Source organism: Ambystoma mexicanum, chromosome 9 (genome assembly GCF_040938575.1).
Source record: "Ambystoma mexicanum isolate Mex_15411 chromosome 9, UKY_AmexF1_1, whole genome shotgun sequence".
Lineage (NCBI taxonomy): Eukaryota > Metazoa > Chordata > Amphibia > Caudata > Ambystomatidae > Ambystoma > Ambystoma mexicanum.
The window spans coordinates 643,036,849-643,063,081 of NC_090931.1; the positions used below are offsets into that span (position 1 = coordinate 643,036,849).

At 52.6% G+C, this 26,233-nt stretch overlaps 1 protein-coding gene across 2 annotated transcripts in view; it reads left to right on the plus strand.

Annotated features, from left to right (window-relative positions):
• The window catches only part of SMG6 (SMG6 nonsense mediated mRNA decay factor), a 1,575,243-nt gene that overhangs the window by 1,513,365 nt on the left and 35,645 nt on the right, over window positions 1-26,233 (plus strand). For both annotated transcript variants that reach the window (XM_069615353.1, XM_069615354.1), the window contains one exon: window positions 1,525-1,672. In XM_069615353.1, coding sequence (XP_069471454.1) covers window positions 1,525-1,672 — 148 coding nt within the window. The remainder of the gene's footprint in view (window positions 1-1,524; window positions 1,673-26,233) is intronic.

Consider the following 26,233-nt stretch of genomic DNA (forward strand, 5'->3'; position numbering starts at 1 on the left):
ATCAGGGAGCCTATTGCCTTCTGAAAGTCTGTTTTAAAGATTTACGACGGGCGCTACTGAACTGCCCCATTTTCTGACCAGCCCAATTGAGTTGTAACTTAAAGGGGGAGAGCCCAGCAGGCCCATATCATGGGCCTGTGCCAAGAGATCCGCAACAATACTAACGCCCCTGATGCATGTCCTGTGTCCTGCGAACTTGGCAACAATATACTCGCCTATCACACCCAATCAACCTTGTTCTTTGTGTCAAGAGCACCACAACCAAAGACCAGCCCTGGGGCACTATTTAGGAGCCTGTGCACAGTGCACCAGATCTCGACGTTCCAACTCTTTTCCCAGTAGTTAGCCTTATGGCCGTAGGGCCAAAGACCTGCTGTGCTGGGTTGGCGGCCAACACCGTCATGCCACTGTCGGCATTGCAAGGGTCTAAAATGTGCTGCTTGCTCTTTTCCACTCCCGGACATCAGTGAGGGGCACTGGAAACCACAACCTTAATGGTCCTTCCTCACATAACTGAAGGAAACCTATGAAAACCTGCATCTAACCCTCCTGCTGTCTTTGTCACGGGGATGTCTTAGGCTGAAGGGTTTAGTGGCAGCCCAAAAGTTTGTATTAGCACCCTGCAATGTCCCATTTTCCTGTTTCCCCCAGAGTAAACTCCCTGCCTCAGGAGAAAGACAAGGAACCCAGATAAATATAACCCCAGGGGCAAAACACACAGGCAGGCAGGCAGGCAGGCGCATGGAACAGCTAGTTCAGCAAAGAGAACTGCTGCAAGCAAGCATTCTACACTGAATAGCACTCAGTTTGTGCATGCTTTGGACTAGCCTCCCTTTGTGTATCATAGTTGGGGTCCAAACACTATAACAGTTAAGGCTGAACACCTCTTGTGTTCTCCCTGAACAGGTTTTTTACTATGTTTTTATGTTGTGTAATTAAAGTAACTCCCTTTCTAAAGCACTTGACTATGGATGTACACCTGTATTAACTTGTTAACTGCCATAATGTACTTCATGTCACCCCCAACCACCCCCTCATGTCACCCCCAACCACCCCCTCCTTTGATCGCTCATCCATAGCTACCAGAGAGCCTTAAGGAAGCTACAAAGCCCTGTTAACCCCGGCAGACAAAGTAGGCTGCCCCTGGACCAGGGAGCACTCTAAGCATGCCAGCTTAAGGGCTGCCGTTTGCTGGATAGTTTACCAGGATCTGGTGAGCAGTCTTAACAAGATGCAAGGAGCATTGTAACATCAGATGAAATATAGGAGCGGTGTTGTGCCCTCACCTGTGCACAACACGTTTGTAAGCTTTCTCTTATTGATGTTGGTGTAACGTTGAACATCTTTCTAATGTGCAGAATTGGGCCTGCGGCTCTCTTGCCTCTAGTAAATAAGGTTGTTTCCCCCTGTTCAGCAGATATGGTCTGCTTTGCTGCCTGTGTCTTTTTTTGGTGGCTGGATGGCTGTTGCCTGGATTTGTGTTTTTTTCCGCTGAGATTGATAGTTAGTTCTCTTGTTTTTCAGGCTGTGCTGGAGGACAACATGAGGCAAATTGAGCTTGAAATTCGCCCCCTCTTTCTCGTTCCTGACACCAATGGCTTCATTGACCACCTGCCCAGCCTCCGGCTGCTGCTGAACTGCAAGCACTATATCCTGGTTGTGCCCCTGATTGGTAAGTACAAAGTCATAATTTACTGCTATTAGTGCCTGCCCCTTTCCAAAAAATGCCCCATGCCTGGATCTATGTATGACTAGGTACACGTCTTTTAGGGCCCACTCATCTCTTATTGATAAAAAATGAATCACCTTTGGCCCCTGGCGCAGAGATATAATGCATTGTGTATATATATATGTGTGTGTGAGTGATATATATATATATTTGTTTTGTTTTGCCTGGGCGTTTTACAGATGTTTGCACCCAGTCATTTTGCTGGCTGGAAAATGCAAACATTTAGCAGAGAAGGCTTGGGTTTAGACAGGAGTGGCTGTGGCACATTCTGTGGTGAGGTTGATGCGGCAGGCGGTGCTTCTGGTCACTGGTGATGCCCAGTGTTCCGGAGATGGAAGCGTTATAAGTGGCAGGTTTCATAAGCAATCCTCAAGCCTCCTTCCCAGCTGCAGCCATGGCAGTTCCTATAGGATAAGAGAGGTCAGATATGTGGGAATTTGTGGGATCGAGGCCTGTCTGGCTTGAGGTGACTTGCATGCTTCGGATAGTGGCCAGCGTTGGCAGTCTCAGTCAGGAAGGGTGTTCCTGTAATTGGAGTTTTTGGGCAGTAGTGCCGAATAGTGCACTTGTAGGAAAGATTAGAATTTCCAGAGGAGGCTTATCTACCTTCTTTGCTTAGGGTGCTGTGCTGTTGTAGTAAGCGGGCAGTATGGAAGGCTGGACTGGGGCACAGGCGTCATGGAATGGTGCTTCTTGGCAGTGGTCGATCTGTGTTCCACCACATGTGCCGTGCTCTCCCTGGGCTGAGGCGGGCTCGGCTTCAGGGTTGGAGTGGCCTATAGGGAACTCCGATTTCCAGGTAGGCCTCTGCAACTTGCTTTGTGTGGTAACCTATTTTGTTCCGCATGTTCTCATAGGAAAAGGGTGGGGCTTGCTAAAATGTGTAATATGGGGCCCCTTTTGGTTTGCAGTGCTCCCCAGGGTTGGTTTCAGAACGTGCAGCATTTGAGACACTGTGAACTTGAAGGGAAGCCGCAATGGAAGTTTTTCTAGGTCTTCCACTTCCAAGACTTGGCAGAACTGGCCGGAGCCCGGGCCGCTACGTGACATGAATGCTGAGGCTGGTCCCTGGGTTTAGCAGCTGCATTTTAGTGGCCGCCCCGTACACACCAGTGCTGCCCGCCAGAGCGGGCCCGGCCCGCCGCGGTTTACGTCCTTACGATGTTTGCACGGAAACCTCGGCCTGCTGCTGCTGCTTGCTGCTAGTGGTAAACACTGCCGTGCCCTGGCAGTGCAGGCCGGCTCCTGGGTGGTCTGGCTCCGATGCAGACATTCTGAAGTGGTCAGATGGGCCTCGTGCGAGCTGGCTAGGCACCGGGCTCTCGTGCAGAACTGCTTCAGCTGTTGTCCCATTATGCTGGGCTGTGCACGTCTGCATGGGAGGCAGCGAATGCTTCTCTTAGTAGAAGGGGTCAAGGTTAATATCCTCTGAAAATAGGGACCTGGTCTAGGATGAAGGCTGGACTGACCGTTTCTTCTCCCCGAACCACGCTGCGCCCTTCAGATACCCGATATCTGGCCTTCAACACCCCTCCATCTGTTACAGGGGTGCAACTAGGCTAACATTTCGGGGGGGGGGGGGCGGGGTGCTAACCCTTCAAATGTTGAGACTGTGGGGGAGAGGCAACCTTTGGGGGCATCTATCTTCTTTATACATTCTAATGATACTATTCTGTTTCAGCTTCACTTACAAGCAGTTAATGTTAAGCTCCTTCACGTCTGAAACCACACTCTTAAGAACTTCTGTGAGAATGAGCTGTCTCCTGCCCCCCATACCCTTCCAACCACTCACCTGACATGCAAGTACTAACACTCCATCGCGATTTCAATTTTCTAAAAATGTGTGCCTGCGAATGCAGCCGCTAACCATGAGATGCTTGACATTAGTAATTGCGGGCCTTTGTTGTGCAGCCCTGGCGCTGTTTACTGATTGTGTCCTGTCTTGTCATGCCATGGCTGCTTAGACCAGCCAGGTCAAGTCAAGGTAACCCAACATTTCGGGGGGGGGGGGGGAGTGGGCTAAAGCCCAATCTGCCCAATAGTCGTTGCACCACTAATCTATTAACCTAAACCTGCTGTGCCCTCCCCACCTCAATGTTCCAGTAGCCAACCATCCCGTGTCCTCCATCACATCCTGCCTCCACACGCAACCATCCAGTGCCCTCCATCACCTCCTACCTCCACACGCAACCACCCTGCCTCCACACGCAACCATCCCGTGCCCTCCATCACATCCTGCCTCCACACACAACCATCCCGTGCCCTCCATCACATCCCGCCTCCACACGCAACCATCCCGTGCCCTCCATCACCTCCTGCCTCCACACGCAACCACCCTGCCTCCACACGCAACCATCCCGTGCCCTCCATCACATCCTGCCTCCACACACAACCATCCTGTACCCTCCATCACATCCTGCCTCCACACGCAACCATCCTGTGCCCTCCATCACATCCTGCCTCCACACGCAACCATCCCGTGCCCTCCATCACATCCTGCCTCCACACGCAACCATCCTGTGCCCTCCATCACATCCTGCCTACACACGCAACCATCCCGTGCCCTCCATCACCTCCTGCCTCCACACGCAACCACCCTGCCTCCACACGCAACCATCCCGTGCCCTCCATCACATCCTGCCTCCACACGCAACCATCCCGTACCCTCCATTACATCCTGCCTCCACACGCAACCATCCCGTGCCCTCCATCACATCCTGCCTCCACACCAACCATCCTGTGCCCTCCATCATATCCTGCCTCCACACGCAACCATCCCGTGCCCTCCATCATATCCTGCCTCCACACGCAACCATCCCGTGCCCTCCATCACCACCTGCCTCCACATGCAGCCATCCCGTGTCCTCCATCACATCCTGCCTCCACACGCAACCATCCCGTGCCCTCCATCACCTCCTGCCTCCACATGCAACCATCCCGTGTCCTCCATCACATCATGCCTCCACACGCAACCATCCCGTGCCCTCCATCACCTCCTGCCTCCACATGCAACCATCCCGTGTCCTCCATCACATCCTGCCTCCACACGCAACCATCCCGTGCCCTCCATCACACCCTGCCTCCACACGCAACCATCCCGTGCCCTCCATCACATCCTGCCTCCACACGCAACCATCCTGTGCCCTCCATCACATCCTGCCTCCACACGCAACCATCCCGTGCCCTCCATCATATCCTGCCTCGACACGCAACCACCCTGCCTCCACACGCAACCATCCCGTGCCCTCCATCACCTCCTGCCTCCACACGCAACCACCCTGCCTCCACACGCAACCATCCCGTGCCCTCCATCACATCCTGCCTCCACACACAACCATCCTGTACCCTCCATCACATCCTGCCTCCACACGCAACCATCCCGTGCCCTCCATCACACCCTGCCTCCACACGCAACCATCCCGTGCCCTCCATCACATCCTGCCTCCACACGCAACCATCCTGTGCCCTCCATCACATCCTGCCTCCACACGCAACCATCCCGTGCCCTCCATCATATCCTGCCTCGACACGCAACCACCCTGCCTCCACACGCAACCATCCCGTGCCCTCCATCACCTCCTGCCTCCACACGCAACCACCCTGCCTCCACACGCAACCATCCCGTGCCCTCCATCACATCCTGCCTCCACACACAACCATCCTGTACCCTCCATCACATCCTGCCTCCACACGCAACCATCCTGTGCCCTCCATCACATCCTGCCTCCACACGCAACCATCCCGTGCCCTCCATCACATCCTGCCTCCACACGCAACCATCCTGTGCCCTCCATCACATCCTGCCTACACACGCAACCATCCCGTGCCCTCCATCACCTCCTGCCTCCACACGCAACCACCCTGCCTCCACACGCAACCATCCCGTGCCCTCCATCACATCCTGCCTCCACACGCAACCATCCCGTACCCTCCATTACATCCTGCCTCCACACGCAACCATCCCGTGCCCTCCATCACATCCTGCCTCCACACCAACCATCCTGTGCCCTCCATCATATCCTGCCTCCACACGCAACCATCCCGTGCCCTCCATCATATCCTGCCTCCACACGCAACCATCCCGTGCCCTCCATCACCACCTGCCTCCACATGCAGCCATCCCGTGTCCTCCATCACATCCTGCCTCCACACGCAACCATCCCGTGCCCTCCATCACCTCCTGCCTCCACATGCAACCATCCCGTGTCCTCCATCACATCATGCCTCCACACGCAACCATCCCGTGCCCTCCATCACCTCCTGCCTCCACATGCAACCATCCCGTGTCCTCCATCACATCCTGCCTCCACACGCAACCATCCCGTGCCCTCCATCACACCCTGCCTCCACACGCAACCATCCCGTGCCCTCCATCACATCCTGCCTCCACACGCAACCATCCTGTGCCCTCCATCACATCCTGCCTCCACACGCAACCATCCCGTGCCCTCCATCATATCCTGCCTCGACACGCAACCATCCCGTGCCCTCCATCATATCCTGCCTCCACACGCAACCATCCCGTGCCCTCCATCACCACCTGCCTCCACACGCAACCATCCCGTGCCCTCCATCACCTCCTGCCTCCACACGCAACCATCCCGTGCCCTCCATCACCTCCTGTCTCCACATGCAACCATCCCGTGTCCTCCATCACATCCTGCCTCCACACGCAACCATCCCGTGCCCTCCATCACATCCTGCCTCCACACGCAACCATCCCGTGCCCTCCATCACATCCTGCCTCCACACGCAACCATCCCGTGCCCTCCATCACCTCCTGCCTCCACACGCAACCACCCTGCCTCCACACACAACAATCCCGTGCCCTCCATCACATCCTGCCTCCGCACGCAACCATCCCGTGCCCTCCATCACATCCTGCCTCCACACGCAACCATCCCGTGCCCTCCATCACATCCTGCCTCCACACGCAACCATCCCGTGCCCTCCATCATATCCTGCCTCCACACGCAACCATCCCGTGCCCTCCATCATATCCTGCCTCCACACGCAACCATCCCGTGCCCTCCATCACCACCTGCCTCCACACGCAACCATCCCGTGCCCTCCATCACATCCTGCCTCCACACGCAACCATCCCGTGCCCTCATCACCTCCTGCCTCCACATGCAACCATCCCGTGTCCTCCATCACATCCTGCCTCCACACGCAACCATCCCGTGCCCTCCATCACCTCCTGCCTCCACATGCAACCATCCCGTGTCCTCCATCACATCCTGCCTCCACACGCAACCATCCCGTGTCCTCCATCACCTCCTGCCTCCACATGCAACTATTCTGTGCCCTCCATCACATCCTGCCTCCACACGCAACCATCCCGTGCCCTCCATCATATCCTGCCTCCACACGCAACCATCCCGTGCCCTCCATCACATCCTGCCTCCACACGCAACCATCCCGTGCCCTCCATCACCTCCTGCCTCCACATGCAACCATCCCGTGTCCTCCATCACCTCCTGCCTCCACATGCAACCATCCCGTGTCCTCCATCACATCCTGCCTCCACACGCAACTATTCTGTGCCCTCTACTATTCTTCTGCTTATGCAAACATGCTATAGATATAGAGATTGGGACAGGTCGTGTGCGCTATGTTCGGGATGAGTGGCAAAGTAGATTAGATGGGGTGGGGGAGGGCGTTGGCTACCTTGCATGGACACAGAGGTAGGCTTGGGTGCACAGGGCAGATTGCAGATAGTGTTAGTCTGGCCACAGAGATCATCAGGGAGGCGGCGCAACTCCGAGGCCATGAGGGGTGAGGGAGACATGAACGGAATCAGGCGGGGGGTGAGGGGGGGGGGTTGTAAATGCGTAATATGATGGGAAGCGCAGACAGTAGGATTTCAGATAGGGCTCGTATGAAGGCGGCTCTCATTACCGTTACAGCTGTGCGCAGATATGGCAATCCAATGGGATCCAAGACTATGTGATAAGCGGGTGGGAGAAAGGCAGCATCTCGTGATACCAGTCTCCAGGGGGGTGCAGGATCGCCGGATCCGCCAGGACAGGCCAAGACAGGTAGGGAAGTAAGTCTTAATAAAGCACTTTTGTAAAAGACCGGCTCTGTCTCCAGGGGCTCCAAGACAATTTCAGATATCAATGGCCACTGGGAAGCCACATCAGTGGCAGGTGGCGGCAGGGGTGTTAGACCCGGTTGGAAGCTGGATATCTTAATGTATCGATCCATTGTGTGCAAGCCTGCCAGAAGTGCTGCAGGGGTCTTGAGGTCGAGCTGCTCTCCAGGGCAGGGGGCTACTAAATACAAGTTGGTGTCCTGATTTGAGGACTTACTTTTGGCTCATTTAATTTTGCAATTTATTAAGACAATGAAATGAGTGAATTAAACTCTGCCAGTTTTGGACAATGCACCTTGACAAAAAGACTGAGTTTGAAGTGCCACCACTGTTCTTAATGCTGTTATTTCGCCAAGTAGTGTTGGCCATGATTGCCCAAATTAGGCATGAAGGGCACCACGTTCAAATGCTTAGAGCTGAGCCTCTGTTCTCAGTTGGGAGCTTTGCGTTGGTGTCAGTACAATACACCGTTATTCCTAGCACACACAATAGCGAACTCTCATCCCTAGGCTCATTTTGCAGGAGTCATTATCACATCACAGAGCATGGCAAAGCTGTCCCAGTTCTGGGATTTAAGAGCACTATTGCTCTTGCCAGACGTCGCACATATGCACTGTACACATGGGACTGAAAGAAAAATGTATATTTCTACTTGGGAATTAATTCATAATCCACCTTTTCATAATATATTTGTGTGCTCCATTTTTGAAGCCATTAAATGCTTGTTTAAAATTGTAGGTAATATATAGCGTAGACAGAACTCTGAGGAGCAGCAGAGTGTTTACCATCCAGTGCTTAATTTGTGGGGGTGTTTGCCAGGGCTCAGTCCTGACACTTATTTCTGAGCCCCGGCACTTATTGATTCAGATTGATTATGAAGTAATGATAGCCAGAGCATCCATCAACCCAGACGAGCAGGTGCGAGCTGTAGTTTAACCCCAAATGTTGACACTGTGGGGAACAGCTGTGGGTGGTGGCAGCAATGTTGGGGAACTGCCCGGCCGCAGTGTCACAAGCGTGCTAGAAAATATTTGGGCACTGGCACTTATTTTCTTACAAATTAAGAACTGCATAGAACATTTCATATAGTCAGAGCATATGGATAAAAAGGCACTGTACTTTGGGTAGTATAGTGCGTGGGGCCAAGTTAAGTCTTCATAATGTAAACCAGACTGTAAGGGGCAGTGGTGTGCAAGTATGTGATTAGGATAGTTAATTGTTCCACATATTTACCCACTGAGGCATGGGAATATAGCGGTTTGCACCACATTCGCATGATTCCATGTAGATACCAAAGTCTGCAATGTATTTAGTAAACTACACACTGCCGTTCTTCCATGTGTTCACAGTGTGCACGCACGCACGCACGCACGCACACACACACACACTTTCTAGACACCAACATATTCGAATGTGTACTCCCTATGAATGTTTGACACCCCCTAGCTGGACGTATAAGCAGCTGGCACATGCAATACTCTAGAGGCCAACACTGCAAGCCCAGGTCAAAAAACGGTCCAGTAAAGCGAAAACCCTTGCATCGATACCGAAGGGCATACCAATGTTTTTTCCTTTTTTGGTGCTCTTGACTCGTGATTATGTATGTAAAACCATCTTTTGGTCCCAAGTTGGCTTTCTGTATTCATTCCATCACAGATGACCCAACATTCAGGGATTTTACCACGCAGCCCCAGCTCCCCATCCTTACACATCTGGGGAGTGATCAGATAGACTGGGAACCTGTTGGCACCTAGGAGTGTCTTGAGTATTTACTGTAACTATTGCAAAGAGAACGGGTTGAATTCACAGCATTGAGTTTGCTTCTCTTGAGCAAAGAAAGATCAGTTTCAAAACAGTCCCCGCCAAAGGCTACGATGTGTATCCAAAGGCTGTTCCTGCACATACTAGTGCAGGAAAAGGAGCTACTTTGGCATTGCTAAGAGAAGAATCAGTGGCAGATAGTCTATCAGCCAATTGGGCTTCCTATCCCGTGTCTACAAGATGGTATTATGCAATCTCAAAGTCGAAGAACAGGCTATACCGGGGTCCTGTAATTCTGCAACATTTATCTAAGGTGGTGCAACATTTCAGTTTTTTAGACACCCATCCAGTCACCATTGTGGTACTTCTCTAGTAGCCTTTCAAAAGGCCTATGATGCTCTGCAGTGATTATATTTGATCTTCCTTCTCTGCCTATCTGTTTTCTCTACCATGGGCAGCTTGGGCAGGACTGGCACAACGAGCACATAAGCACACCTCAAATCCATTGATCAGTTAATATTACATTTGTATTTGTATTTATTTAGATTTATATAGCGCTTTAAGCCAAAGCGCTTTACATGAGGAACAAGCAATTACAAGAAGCAATACATAACATTGAATCAAACCAGAAAACAGTACAAGGAACAATTTACATTATTGGTGAAGTTAAGTGCATATGGAGGGGGACTGAAGTGAGAGAGGAGGGTAGAAGGTGAAGGGGGAGGGGGATTCAGTGGAGAGAGAGGAAGCTGAAAGCTGCTAGGGGGGAATGGAAGAGGTAGGCTTTTAGAGAAGTGCAGTATGAGGGGTAGGAGGTAGTAGAGCAGACAGGGAGGGGAAGGCGGTTCCAATGGAAAGGAGCAAGAAGTTAGAAGGAGCGGAAGCGGGAAGGGGCACAGAGTGGAGGAGGAGGAGAAAGAAGGAAGAGATCTGCAGAACGGAGAGAACGAGAAGGGGTGTAGAAAGTGAGGAGGGAGGATAGATAGGGAGGGGCAAGACAATAGAGAGCTTTCAAAACTAGACAGAGGAAGTTAAGTTTAAGCTGGGAGTGAAAAGGGAGCCATCCTAGTGAGTCAAGGGAAGAGGAGATGGGAGTCATGAGGTGAGAGACGGCAGAGGGAGCGGATAGCAGAGTTGTAGATGGATTTTAGGGGCGAGAGGTGTGAGGAGGGGGAGTCCAGAGAAGAGAGTGGAGCAGTAGAAAGGTCCGGAGAAGATGAGAGAGGAGATTAGGAGTTTAGTAGCGTGGAAGGTTAGGAGAGGACGAATTTTATGGATGTTGTAGAGGTGGAAGCGGCAAGTTCTAGCAGTGAAAGAAATGTGGTGGGAAAGAGAGAGGTGGGGGTTGCTGTGGAGACCAAGGTTGTGGGCATGAGGAGAGAAGGGGAGGTGTCTTGAATTTAATGTTCTGGACCTAGAATTGTTAATTAAGAAATCTTCAGCCTCTTGAGCGTCTGGTCCGAATGGTTTGAGTAACTCGATTCTGAAAATGGACTTGGTCGCCTGGGCAAAGGTTCTAAAGTTACTTTTTGATAAAATCATTACCCAGAAGAGATTTCCAGACTCTTGCAAACAATCCATAGTTATACCTATCTATAAGAAGGGTAATAGGTCACTGGCTTCTAATTATCGCCTTATTTCTTTGCTAGATGCCGATAGTAAAATCTTTTCGGGCATCATCTTAGGGGAATTGGAAGCCTGGGCAAAAACAAAGGGAATTATCCCTAAGCATTAATCTGGTTTAGGAAGGGTTTATCTACCTTATTGAATGGGATTGTCTTGAACTGCCTTGCTGCAAAGTCATTTATCAAGGGTGGCCCTACCCTTTTTGGAGCCTGGATTGACCTATCCCAGGCATTTGATACGGTTGATAGGAATTTACTCTGGGGAAAACTTGATGCCTGGGGAATTCCTCCTGGTTTACTTTCGATCCTGAGAGAGTTGCACTCTAATAATTACATGCGGATCAGACTTGGCAGATCGGGCTTGATCTCTAATCCAATTAGGATAACTAAAGGGATACGACAAGGTTGTTTATTAGCCCGCCTGCTTTTCATCCTTTTTTTGGCGGATCTAAAAAACTGGCTGCATGATATTGGTTTAATATCTCCATCTATTGGCAATGCTAAAATAAATTGGTTAGCATATGCGGATGACATAGTAGTCCTGGATTATTCGCAAGTGGGGCTGCAACGTTTGCTGTCCGCGTTAGAATCTTATGCAAGGAGAAATAAATTAAATATAAACCCCTCAAAATCTAAGATTCTCCAGCATTGGATCTTTCATGGATTCACATGCTTAGAACATTCCCCGTCGTCAGGCTGGGAATCCCCGGTACATTATATAGACCCTTTCCCGTAGGAAAGCTTTTTCGACGCTTATGCGTCCTATCCACCTCGTTTTGTATCCCGCGTGCCCGCGTCGTCAGGGCGTCATGATACAAATACAGGCCCCGCCCCCGCGCTCCCTCAGATTTCAACCGTCTTTCAAAGTAGTGGGATCCTCGTGTTTTACTACTAGTGAAAATTAGGTTGTTTTTGTCTATTTTGCCTCGGCGAAGTGCAAATTCTGCCGAACTATGTCTGGAAAAGCGTTATTTCGCCCGTGTGCAACCTGTGGCCTCAAAAAGGTTTATGAAGGTGATGGCCACATGGACTGTATCTACTGTCTCCACCCGCATCACTCGGCGGATACATGTGAAATTTGTCAGGGTTTCTCCCAAAAAACCCTTAAGGACCGAAAAAGAAGGCTGGTCGACTGGCTTAATGACGGAGCAGGGGCCTACCCGGCTTCGGAAGTTGGCTCCACGGCCTCCAGGGGTAGGTCGGAACCTCCATCGAAGAAGGTACGGCCAGCTGAAATGCGCTCGGAGGACAAGCATAAGAGGAAACAGGATGGTTCCTCCTCATCACATAAAAAGTCCTCTTCCTCATCATCATCTAAGACGGAGAGGCTAGCGCTGTCGAAATCCTCCTCAGGGGACCGTCCCAGGTCTTCCATGAGTCGGGAAGCCTCAGCCGGGAAGTCGGCATCCAAATCGACGACGAAGTCTAAGGGCTCGACGACGACTTGCTCGTCGACCTCGGTGTCATTGACGATGCCTATTACAGTTCAAGCAGCAGCGGCGGGGATCCCCCCGTCGACGGAGACTCAGTCCATGGCTTGGCTGCCCGAGGTCTATGACCCGATCCCCCCGGAGGTCTTACTGCAGCCAGACACGGCGGGCTCGGCGGAAGGAGAAGGTGATCTGGTTCTACAGCCATCGGATTTAGGCTTACGGCCTTCCACGTCGACTACGACGGCGACGAGTGCGAACGGGGGTGTGGTACCGATATCGTCCACGTTATTGACCCCTCAGACAGTTTTGTCTCTGGATGTGCTTAATACTCTTCAGAAGCTCCTGCAGCGGCTGGATACACAGTACCCTCAGCCCGGGACGTCAACGTCACTTCTGTCTGTACCTTCCGTCGACGAGCAAACTTGCACGGCTCGATCGACGACGAAACACCCATCGGCTCCCCAGGCAGGAAACGATCGTCCTCGAGTTCAGGAGGAGGGTGAGTTGTCGGAGTCCGATTCTGTACGGGTTGACTCAGGGTCAGATATCTCCCTGTCGCCTTCGAGGGACCCGACATGGAACTCGGATGTAGAGTTAGAGTCTACGAGGAGCCAGTCACAGCCATCTCCCCCGGATGATGTGGGAGCCTTCCATGCAATGATGGGGAAAGCTTGTTCCGAATTCGGCTTGATTCCGGAGGAGCAGAAGAAAGACTGTTTCCTTTTTGACCATATGGGTCAAAGGAGGAAATCGGTTTTTGCCATCCCAATCCTGGACCACGTGTGGCAAGAAGGTCTCAAAACGATGCGCCATCCGTTCTCGGAGCCGGCCATAAAGGGACGTATCGAGAAAAAGTTTAAAGCTCCGGAGTCCACTCCAAAATGTCTAACATCACAGCCTCTGTCTGACTCGGTGGTGTCGGCGGCAGCGGCTAGGAAGGCCAGGGTCCAGCAAAAATGTTCAACGCCACCTGAAAGTGAGGCTAGGAGACAGGACGCCTTTGGAAAGAAGGTGCTCTCGGTCGGAGCGACGACAGTGAGAGCAGCCAATTCCTTAGCAATAGTGTCTCGATATGATAGGGAAATGTGGCACAAATTAGCCCCTATCCTAGATCACCTGCCAGACGAACACAGGAAAGCAGCTATGTTACTGGTGCGGGATGGCGAAGAGGCCTCTAACCACGCTATCAATATCGCAGTTGACCTAGCAGAATCTGGGTTCAAACAAATCAACCATGGAGTAGTGCTTCGTCGGCAAGCGTGGCTCAAATGTACTACTTTTCGTCCTGAAGTACAGTACAAAATCCTCGACATGCCATGCGAAGGGGAACACCTGTTTGGCGAAAAGGTGGATGAAGCGCTGAAAGGGATGAAAGAGGACACGGATACTGCTAGGTCCCTCGGCGCCCTGCAAACGGGTAGAAATTTTCGTTCTTTTCGCCCCTTCAGGGGTGCTTCTGGAAACTCCCGCTTTGGAGCCTCGAGGGACCGTGGATTCAACAGGCCCTCTTACTCTTCACAAGGGTTCAGACGAGCGTCCCAGTCGGCTCGTAGAAGCAGGGATTATCAGACCTCCAGACGGCGAGGCTCGGGTCAGTCGTCGACGAAGTCCAAGCAAGCCAACAACCAATGACGGCCTTCGGAACGTCCTGGGGGGTCGAGTATCTCATCACTTCGACCGATGGAAATGCATCACCACAGATCGATGGGTCCTAGACACGATTCGCATGGGTCATGCGCTGCAATTCAAAGGCAAGCCTCCGCGTCTTCCTCCTTTATTCTCGACACAGCCCTACCTCCGAGTCCTACGACAAGAGGCGGCGCTTATGTTGCAAAAAGGGGCAGTAGAGAGAGTTCCTGTAACACAGGAAGGACAAGGAGTTTATTCCAGGTTCTTTGTTGTAAAAAAGCCAAACGGCAAGTGGAGGCCCATTCTCGACCTGAGGGTACTCAACAAATGGCTAAAGAGCCTAAAATTCAAAATGCTAAAACTCCAAGAGGTTATCAGGTCGGTGCAACCCATGGATTATCTATCATCACTAGACCTTCAAGATGCTTATTTTCACATTCCAATACGCCCACGACACAGGAGGTATTTAAGATTCGTCGTGGGGAAAAAGCATTTTCAGTTCAAGGTACTCCCTTTCGGGCTCAAGTCCTCCCCCAGGACGTTCACCAAGTGCTTGGCCCCTATAGCGGCCCATTTAAGGAAGGACGGTCATCATGTCTATCCATATCTGGACGACTGGCTGATCAGAGGTTCATCCACGGAACAAACTCGAAACAGTCTACGAGCCACTATGTCCCTTTTACAGGAACTGGGCTTTGCAATCAACTTCAACAAGCCCTCCTTAGAGCCTTCGAGGACCTTGGTCTTCCTAGGAGCAGAGTTTCATACACATACAAGCCTGGTGAGACCATCCAGCGAAAGAATTCAGAAACTTCAAAACAAGGCTTCGGAATGGAGAAGTGGTACCAAGGTCTCAGTGCGCAAGTACATGTCCCTACTAGGGACCATGTCGTCCTGCATCCCGCTAATAAACAACTGCCGTCTGTTTATGAGGCCTTGCCAGGAATTTCTAGCGGACCGTTGGGCGCAGAGCCGAGGTCGCTGGTCCGACAGACTGGTCGTCGACGAACAACTAGTTCAAGCACTCGGCTGGTGGAGAGTGTCTACTCATCTAACGAAAGGGATGCCTCTTCTGGAACCAGAGTTTCAAAAGACAGTGGTGACGGATGCATCGCTGAGCGGATGGGGAGCTCATCTGGATATGTTACAGGTACAGGGCCAGTGGTCCTTGCAGGAGTCCTCCCTGCATATCAACCTGCTGGAGTTGAGAGCAGTGCGATGGGCTCTAAAATCTTTTCTTCCGCAACTGAGGGACTCGGTGGTGCGTGTCATGACGGACAACACCACTACGATGTTCTACTTGAGAAAACAAGGAGGGACACGCTCCAGATCCCTATCGACGGAGGCACAGAAAATCTGGCATTGGGCCATTCAACACAACATGAAAATCTTAGCGTTCCACCTGCCAGGTGTGAGAAACGTGGAAGCAGATGCCCTCAGCAGAGAAATGATCGAAATTCACGAGTGGGTACTGAACGACAAACAACTACAACAAGTATTCAAGAAATGGGGACACCCTCCCATAGACCTGTTTGCAACGAAGAACAACAAAAAATGCCATCAGTACGCAAGCAGATGGCCTCAGAAGGGCTCTCTGGGGGACGCGTTCTCCTTCCCATGGACGAACAATTTCATGTACGCGTTCCCTCCTTTTCCCCTAGTCCGGAGAACATTGCAATGGATCCTCAGGTACCCATGTCGTGTAATTCTAGTGGCCCCATACTGGCCCAGACAGGTGTGGTTTTCAGACCTCTTACACTTAACGGCGGCGGAACCGATGAGATTCAAGAAGACCCCCGACCTTCTGTCTCGACAGGACGGTGTGGTTTGGCATCACGACCCGGACAGCCTCCAGTTGACGGCCTGGCTCCTGACTTCGCCGAATTTGGTCGGCTAACGATTCCGGAGGACTGTCGGCGTATCTTACAAGCGGCAAGAGCACCTTCCACAAACGCCTCATACGCGTACAAATGGAAAAGTTTCTGTCAATGGTGTGAGGATCAACCAGGCTTGGCCCCGCAATCGATTAAGCCAGAACAGCTCCTTCCATACTTGCTGCTCTTAGCCCAAAAGGGACTGTCGGTATCTTCAATAAAAGTACACCTAGCAGCCATTTCCAGGTTTACTCGTCGACGGCACTCAGCACCTTTGTTCAGCGACCGCCTGATTAAACACTTCCTTAAAGGCCTCTTTAGGAGTTTCCCGCCAGAGAATAAATTTCCTCCGGAGTGGAGCCTCAATCTGGTCTTAACATCTCTTATGAAGCCTCCTTTTGAACCAATGTCATCATCGTCTCTAAAGTTTCTGTCGTGGAAATTGGCCTTCCTAGTGGCCATCACTTCAGCACGACGTATCTCAGAAGTTCAGGCTCTAATGGTAGACCCGCCATACTTACGATTTTTCAAGAACAAGGTAGTCCTAGCCACTAACCCGCAGTTTATACCTAAAGCTCCGTCGGTGTTCCATAAACTCTCCTCTATTGTGTTGCCTACGTTTTTTCCGGAGCCATGCTCGGGAGCGGAGCGCATGCTACACACATTGGATGTAAAAAGGGCCCTTAAGTTTTATCTCCATCGAACGCAACCGTTCAGAGAAACAAGACAGCTGTTCGTGGCCTATGGTTTGAGTGCTAAAGGAAAAGCCATTTCGAAACAAGGACTGTCAAGATGGGTGTCATCTACCATCTCGTACTGCCATTCTAGGGCAGGAAAACCTCTTCTGCGACGGCTGAGAGCTCACTCAACTAGAGCAGCAGCATCGTCGACGGCACTGTGGGCCGGAGTCCCTCTGGGGGATATCTGCATGGCGGCCACCTGGGCGGCTACACACACCTTTACCCGCCATTACTGCCTGTCGCAGCAACATGCCGAAGATACCCGAGTGGGGCAAGCGGTGCTTCGACACCTATTCCAGTAAGGTAAGCCCCGGCTGAGGGGTTGCATCCTATGGAATTTGTGACTGTATGTGGTTCGTTTTCCTGTGTTAACTATTACTGATGTATATATGATCATAGGGAACGGGCTCTGCGAACAAAGTATATGGGTTTGCATGCACGCCTCCTCTTTGGGGGTGGTACTGCTGTGTAATCTGTTCTAAGCATGTGAATCCATGAAAGATCCAATGCTGGAGAAGGGAATAGTTTCTTACCTGTAACTCCATTTCTCCAGCATTGGTATCTTTCATGGATTCACATGCGCCCACCTGCCTCCCCTGAATATGCAAACCGGTTCCCCCACTACTTTGGGGGCCGAAATCTGAGGGAGCGCGGGGGCGGGGCCTGTATTTGTATCATGACGCCCTGACGACGCGGGCACGCGGGATACAAAACGAGGTGGATAGGACGCATAAGCGTCGAAAAAGCTTTCCTACTGGAAAGGGTCTATATAATGTACCGGGGATTCCCAGCCTGACGACGGGGAATGTTCTAAGCATGTGAATCCATGAAAGATACCAATGCTGGAGAAATGGAGTTACAGGTAAGAAACTATTCCCTTCTTCTATTCAAGAGACCAAATAAAATAGTGAAGAATTTTGCTTGGAAGTTGGATCAGTCTCCGGTAGAGTTTGTCTCAGAATTAACTTATCTGGGAGCTGTATTAAGATATTTTCTAACAAAGAGCAGTCTGTTGTCATCTATTGATCTAAAATTAGTGAAACTAGGTGCTCAGATGAAAAAAATCAATTCCAAGTTTGGCACATTTTCTATCCTTCCCCTTGTAAGATTCTATATAGGCAAGGTAGTTCCCATAATTTTATATGGGTTGGACTATAGCGCTGTAGCTTTGGAGAGAGATTGGGATGTAATAGAATCTAGGATTTGGAAACGTACTTTGGGTCTGCCAGACTGTGTTCCCATTGTTTGCCTGCGCTATGAACCTGGTCTTTCGTCACTCAGATCGTGTCTAGAATGGAAGTGGTTGACTCTCTACAGATTAATCTTAGACCCTCCAAAGAATTCCTTATTCGAGGAAACAGCTATATAGCTCCAACAAGGGAACAATGATTTTCTGTGTAGATTGGGGCAAAAACGTTTGGAGCTATTGTCTGGCTGTGACTGTGATTTTGAGTTGCTTCTGCAGAACCCATTAAAAGTGAAAGAAAAAATTAAATTGGATTATTGGATAGACACGATTGATGTAATGCGAAAAACCAAAAGATCCGCCTCTTTGACAGTGCTGGATAAACGCTTATCATTCGTGCCGGCTTATTTAAAGAAGTCCCCTAACCCTCGGTTTAGATCAACTTTTTTGAGATTTCGCTTAAACTTACTCCCTAGTCTAGACTTACTAGCCACTAGAGATAAGGAAAGGGGGACTTTATCTATCTATGATAGGTGCCCTAGTAGCGAAGTCCAGACTATTAAGCATTTATTATCTAATTGTCATGGGACCTGGAGTATCAGGGCCGGACATTTTAGTAGATTTGTTTATGACGAGTCTTATCTTAATGCTAAGGATTTTTGGGCAAGATTATCTTCTGGTAATGAGATGGCTTTATCAATCGAGGTGGGAAGATGTCTAAGGGGGTTGAAGTTAGTAACAGATTGACAGGCCGATTCATGGAATAAATAGCGCGGCGCAAGTGGGCAAAAACGTGTAAATCGCAGTGGAATTGCGAAAATCGCAGTGGAATTGCGAAAATCGCACGAAAAGCAGCGCACATCGATTCATGGAAGGGCGTGCGCGAAAAAAACATCTGATGTGCGCTAAAAAAGAGCGCAGCGCACGTTGGCGCACAGGCCATCTAACGGCGTGCGCCAGGTCACAGCGAAAATCGCACAGGCCACAGCGAAAATCGCACATAGCGCGGCGCACGCTACAAAAGTAGGCGGAACACGGGGCGTAACACTCGGAATGGGGAACAACTTGCCAAAATGTGGGCGTCACGGGGAAAGTACAGGGTGCAAGTGCGCGGAACGCCCACACGCTCGCCTACAACCTGTATTCATGGAATCGAATAGGGCAAAACAGCGCACGGTCAAACCAGCGCACAGGCACAAACACGACCGCCACAAGAAAGCAGGCGGTAGCGTCCCTGCGCCTGTAAAAAATGTGCGCCAAAAGGTGCGCCAACAAATAGCACCTATATACAGCTATGATGAATGTCTAATACTGTGGCCCTCCAGGACAAATGACGTGCAAAGGGGTACCCACAAACACGGACACCCGCTGACTGAAAAATAACATGTGCGTGTATTTCGGGGTGCGCGGGAAGTTTCACACGCAAATTGGCTGGGTACGTGGATTCCAGGGGTGCACGGGAAGTTCCACATGCAATTTGGCTGGGTACGTGGATTACAGGGGTGCGTGGGAAGTTCCACACGCGATTTGGCTGGGTACGTGGATTTCAGGGGTGCGCCTGAAGTCCAACACGCGATTCGGCTGTGTACGTGGATTTCAGGGGTGCGCGGGAAGTTCCACACGCGATTTGGCCGGGTACGTGTATTTCAGGGGTGCGCAGGAAGTTAAACACGCGATTCGGCTGGGTACGTGGATTTCAGGGGTGCGCGCGAAGTTCACACGCAATTTGGCCGGGTACGTGGATTTCAGGGGTGCGCGGGAAGTTCAACACGCGATTTTGCTGGGTACGTGGATTCCAGGGGTGCGCGGGAAGTTTCCCACGCGATTTGGCTGGGTACGTGTATTTCGGTGTTGCAGGGGAATGCTACACGTGATATGGTCATGTGGGTCGCCCCAGGTGTTCCCTCTACACCCTCCACGGCCACTGCAGGCAGCCCACACCACAGGGTACTACCCTGCACCCCTGCTCATGTCCCACAGGCAACCCATCCACCATGGCCATGCCCACCAGCCAACCCACATGTCACCTTGCACCACTGATCACCAACACATGTCTCCCACCAGCCCCACCCCCCAGCCACCAGGGGCAGCCTCCACCAGGCCCCCACTCATGTCCCCTATTACCCCCCCGCTGTGCAGGGGCACCCTCCACCAGGCCACCCACTCATGTCTCCTACCACCCCCACCCCCCAGCAGTGCAGGGGCAGCCTCCACCAGGCCCCCACTCATGTCCCCCTGCACCCCACCCCCAGCCACCAGGGGCAGCCTCCACCAGGCTCCCACTCATGTCCCCCTGCACCCCCCCAGCCACCAGGGGCAGCCTTCACCAGGCCCCCACTCATGTCTCCCACCACCCCACCCCCCAGCCACCAGGGGCAGCCTCCACCAGGCCCCCACTCATGTCTCCCACCACCCCCACCCCCCAGCAGTGCAGGGGCAGCCTCCACCAGGCCCCCACCCATGTCTACTACCACCCCCACCCCCCACCCCCCAGGGGCAGCCTCCACCAGGCTCCCACTCATGTCTACCACCACCCCCACCCCCCAGCAGTGCAGGGGCAGCCTCCACCAGGCCCCCACCCATGTCTACCACCACCCCCACCCCCCAGCCACCAGGGGAAGCCTCCACCAGGCCCCCACTCATGTCTCCCACCACCCCCACCCCCCAGCAGTGCAGGGGCAACCTCCAACAGGCCCCCACTCATGTCTCCCACCACCCCCACCCCCCAGCAGTGCAGGGGCAGCCTCCACCAGGCCCCCACCCATGTCTACCACCACCCCACCCCCCAGCCACCAGGGGCAGCCTCCACCAGGCCCCCACTCATGTCTCCCACCACCCCCACCCCCCAGCAGTGCAGGGGCAGCCTCCACCAGGCCCCCACCCATGTCTACCACCACCCCCACCCCCCAGCCACCAGGGGCAGCCTCCACCAGGCCCCCACTCATGTCTCCCACCACCCCCACCCCCCAGCAGTGCAGGGGCAGCCTCCACCAGGCCCCCACCCATGTCTACCACCACCCCCACCCCCCAGCCACCAGGGGCAGCCTCCACCAGGCCCCCACCCATGTCTCCCACCACCCCCACCCCCCAGCAGTGCAGGGGCAGCCGCCACCAGGCCCCCACCCATGTCTACCACCACCCCCACCCCCCAGCAGTGCAGGGGCAGCCTCCAACAGGCCCCCACTCATGTGCCCCTGCACCCCCAGCAGTGCAGGGGCAGCCTCCACCAGGCCACCACTCATGTCTCCCACCACCCCCACCCCCCAGCCGTGCAATTTGCCTGGGTACGTGTACTTCGTGGTGCGCGTGAAGTTCCACACGCGATTGTACGTGTACTTCGGAGTGAGCATGAACTTCCACACGCGATTTGCCTGGGTACGTGTATTACTGTGGGTGCGTGTGAACTTCCACACGCGATTGGGCCTGTGAGAGTGGGTCACATGTATTCCAGGGGTGGGCGGGAATATTTACCCGCGACTGTGCCTGTGAGAGCATGCTACCTGTATTCCTGGTGTGGGCGGGAAGATTCACACGTTCGCCTACGACGTGCCGAAAAAGTGTCCAATCCTGACACACGTACGCCAGCATGAAGCAGGCGTACGTTGACCCGCGCAGCATAAAAGTGCACGAAAACCACAAACAAGCTCATACGCCAGGATGAATATACCATTCCTAGCAGCAGTGGCCGGGGGATACCAAAGGAGGAGGAGGAGGATAGTGAGGGCCCGAATTTTCACTCCCAGAACCAGCCTTTTTGGGATGCCTGATGACCAGGTGTATGGGAGGTACAGGTTTCCCCCACATATGATACTTGACCTGGTCAGTGAGTGGGAGGATGACCTCACATCACCCACCCTGTGCTCCCAAGCACTCAGCCCCCTGGAGAAGGTCCTCAATGTACTGCACTTCTTGGCCACAGGATCATTTCAGCGGACAAGTGCCATAGTGGGTGGGGTGTCACAGGCCACGCAGTCACGCTGCCTACACCAGGTCTTGAACATCATCACTGCACGCCCATCAGTCCGTAGGCACATATACCTGCCCAGGACACCTGCAGAAAGGCAGGCTGCCACCCTCGATTTCTACGGTGTGGCACAATTTCCAAAAGTGCTAGGTGCCATTGACTGCACCCATGTGGCACTATGTCCCCCCAGGGCATTTGAGCACATCTATAGGAACCGCAAGCACTGGCATTCCATCAACGTGCAGGTAGTATGTAATGCTAAGGGAATCATCACCTCAGTATATGCAAACTATCCAGGGTCCACCCACGACAGCTTCATTTACCGAATGTCTACCCTAAGCCGGGACCTCGAAGCTGGGCGGCATGGTGATACATGGCTGCTTGTTGAGTATGAATGCCACTGCACATGCATGCATGTCAGATGCAGAGTAATGTCACTACCCCACTAATGATACCCATCACCTCCTCACCAGGGGACACTGCCTACCCTCTGAGCACCCACATGATGACGCCAATTCGGAACCCCATCACGCCTCCAGAGGTAAGATACAACACAGCCCATATAGCAACCCGGGGCATAGTGGAGCGCACATTCGGAGTGCTCAAGTCACGCTTTCGCTCCCTTGACCGTTCTGGCGGGCAGCTGTTATAGGCGCCCCCAGTAGTGTGCAGGATCATAGTGGCAGCATGTGTCCTGCACAATGTTGCAACACGCTGGGGCCTGGCCGTGGGCATGGTGGTGCCCCCACATCCCCAACCACAAGCACGCCCGCTGCGCATGGGAGGGGAGAGGGCACGGGGTGAGGCAGCCCGTACGCAGCTGGTGGCTAATTACTTCGATAGAAATCACACCCCAGTGGAGTGCACACAGGCCTGGCACATACCATCTGATTAGCAATGATGACTCGGCCTGACAATTAAGACGAACAAAGGGACTGTCAACTGTCAGAACCATAGCAGCCTGAGATTGTTCATGTGGAAGTGTCACAATGTGTGCATCCCTACCTACACAAACACCACCAATGCAGTGTCATGAAAATACACTTCCATGCTGCATAAATGAATACACACTTGCAAAATACTACATGAAAACAGTGCCATGTCACCCACCCCCTCCACGGCACGGCCACACAACACACCATGGCATGTCATGCAATGTGAGAGGAAAGAAATGAATCCCCACAACATGCCCCAAGTGTCAGCAGCTACAGTGTCCCTAATGGAAACCTGTCCACACATGAAATGCTCACAGTAATGCAGGACCTACAGCCCACATTACGAAATACTTACCAATAATACCAATCACCTACACAACCTCCAACCCACCTTAAACATGACATTACAGACTTAAAAATTAGCTAGCCTCACCACCTGATGATGACAGCCCTCCGAACACTTGCAAGTATACAGTGTTGGCGCCACGCAAGAGTGTAGGTGCACTGCTTACAACATGGACTCCAGTTCCAAGGTGGACCGCATTGTGAAGACATGAGGAATGGACCTGCAAATATGGAGGATGAGATGGATGCAGAGGCACATATGAATACACCACGCAGTGTACAATACAACAACAATATGCACTATGAATGTATACACATTATTGACTACAGACTGCCCACACAGCTCATGGGAGTCCAATGTCACCATGTACGTCAATGTCACTTGGGCACACCCTTTGCAAGCCCATGGAAACGGGAAGCAGGAGGGGTGTGTGTGACAAAAACCCAAGCATCTGAACCAAATCCATGACAAGCCTGCATGTGCCCAGCCACAATGCAGCGTATGCCCACAGGAGCTACACAAGGCAACACACTGTCCCAAAAAAAATAAAAAAATAAAAATGGCCATTAATGGGCCCGGGGGGGTTGGGGAGGCCACCCAGGAGGTCCGAGGACAGGGTGCACACCAAAACCCACCTGTGTGGATCTTGCGGAAAAAAAAACACCTCCATGGGCTCATGGCCCACACGGCTACCCTATTGTGGGAGTATCACTGCTGTTGCTATTCTCACCCTGTGCAGCTGCATCTGGAGGTGGTGGCACTATGGGAGGCAGCCCACGCAAGGCCCTAGTCTGTTCCTCCATGGCTGCAAGCATGCGGGTGTGGTAGGTCTCGTTCTGGAGGATGAGTGTGCGGAGGTCCCCATGCAACAACTCACGGGATGCCCGGACCTCCGCCCTAGTTGCCTGCATCTCAGCTGAGAGCATACGGGTGAGACGCTCCAGCTGCTGTTCTGTCCTTCGGTCTGTTGAAGCCTCAAGCTCAACAAGAGTCGTCCTGAGGTGAAGGAGTTCCAGCCTCAGGGCTTCCCTGTGGCCCTGGGACTCTATGGAGATGGCTTCCTGCAGAGTCGCCAGTGCCGCCCGCCTGTCCCTGTTGGACGCCAACATGTCCTCCCTGTGTGACTGGCAGATGGAGTCGGTTGCCTGCTGTAGTCGCTCCATCAGCCTCTCGGGGGGGACAATGGAAGTGGCCACCCTATCCATGGCCTGAGCCATCATCTCTGATGATGCTGTCTGATGGGTTGCCATACCGTAAATGGATTGCTCCCATGCGGTATTGCCAGGTGGTGTAGGGCCACCACGTCGGCGGGCACCACACCTGTCTGGGGCAAGGCGAACTACGCCTTGCTGTGCCGGCACTGCCTGAGGCTGCAGGACTGCATTCCCCCTCTGATCTGCTGGCCCAGGAACAGGATTAGCTGTCGCGGAGTATGACCCTGCATCCGTAACCACCAAAGGCGTACCTGCCAACACTGACATCCCCATTGAGGGTTCTAACCCTGGTGCAGGTGGGTCGGACAGAACAGAATCCCTCCCAGGAACACTCACCTGCGACGGCACGTAGGTCTCATCCGAATCAACACCTGAGTACAGCTCGGCGGAGGTGCAGCCAGAGACACCCCTTCAGAGCACGACCTGCAGCAGTTGTGGGTTCTCACCCACCACCACACCACGTCCCTCACTGGTGGTCGGTCGGCCCTCAGACCCCCCCCTGGGTCTGCACCATCTCCACAACCCCAGCAGTATCAGGTGCGTCTTCCCCTGCAAAGACATAAAAGAAAACAAATGGAAACAGGCATTAGCACCATGGCACACAATGAGGGCTGAGAGGCTACAGAAACAGTACTTGATTGACACATGTCCCACATGACTAAAACACTCCCATGCATGCACCGTCACTGCGTGTGATGGGGAGGCAGATGCCACACATTGATGACACCAAGATGGAAGATGAACACATTTGCTGCATGCTGCCTAGCAGTGCCATCACACATTGGCCAGTGATTGGCAGGTCAAATACACATGCCATCACACAGATGGCATGTACCCTAGCCATGAAGTGAAGAGGGAGAGGAGGTCACCAATTGTTCATTCAGTCCAGTTTGTTCATATGATTGATCATTTTCATTGTAATGGTTCCAATGTTTAACATGCAGCTGCCAGTCAAAAATGGTCCTGTAGCACAGGGACATGTCCAAACTAATCATGTCCACGAAACAGAGCCAGTCCACTGTACCATAGCCATGTCAGACATGTGACAATAGGACTGAGAGATCCCGAGTAAAAGTGGTGGTATGCAAACAATCTGCCTGAATAAGCAGAGGTAAATAAGCAACAGTGTAGTGGCAAGATGACACTCCAAGGGCAACTGGCGTGGTGTTGGGCTGGATGTCTAATGTTGGCTGAAGGGATGCTGCTATACCCAAATGCCGGTGCAAAGAATGTTTTGGAAGAGGCACATGGGTGAGCCGAACCACTCAGGCACACACACCCTCCCCTGGCACCCAAACAGAAGCCCTCCCACACACAACATGCACATGGATGACACACACATGCATGTGCACTCACCGGACAATGCCTCGTAATCTGCCACTACTCCCACGCCTTGGATCTGTTCCTCCGTGACGTAGGTCCCAGCAACCTGCTCATGTGGAGTGAGTTCTATGTCGTCTGCTGGAGACCCACCTCCAGTCACTAGAGTTGCGGCATGACTTGAGGCCAGCTTATTCTTTGCCCTGCGCTTCAGGTCATTCCAGCGCTTGTAGCAATCATTAGCTGTGCGCCTCACGATTCTAAGGGCACTTATGATGTCCGCAATGGTCTGCCAGTGTGCCTGACGTTGTGCAGGTGTGGTCTTGGATCCTGCAACAATCACCATTTCGCGGTCATGTGCGGACACATACTCTACAAGT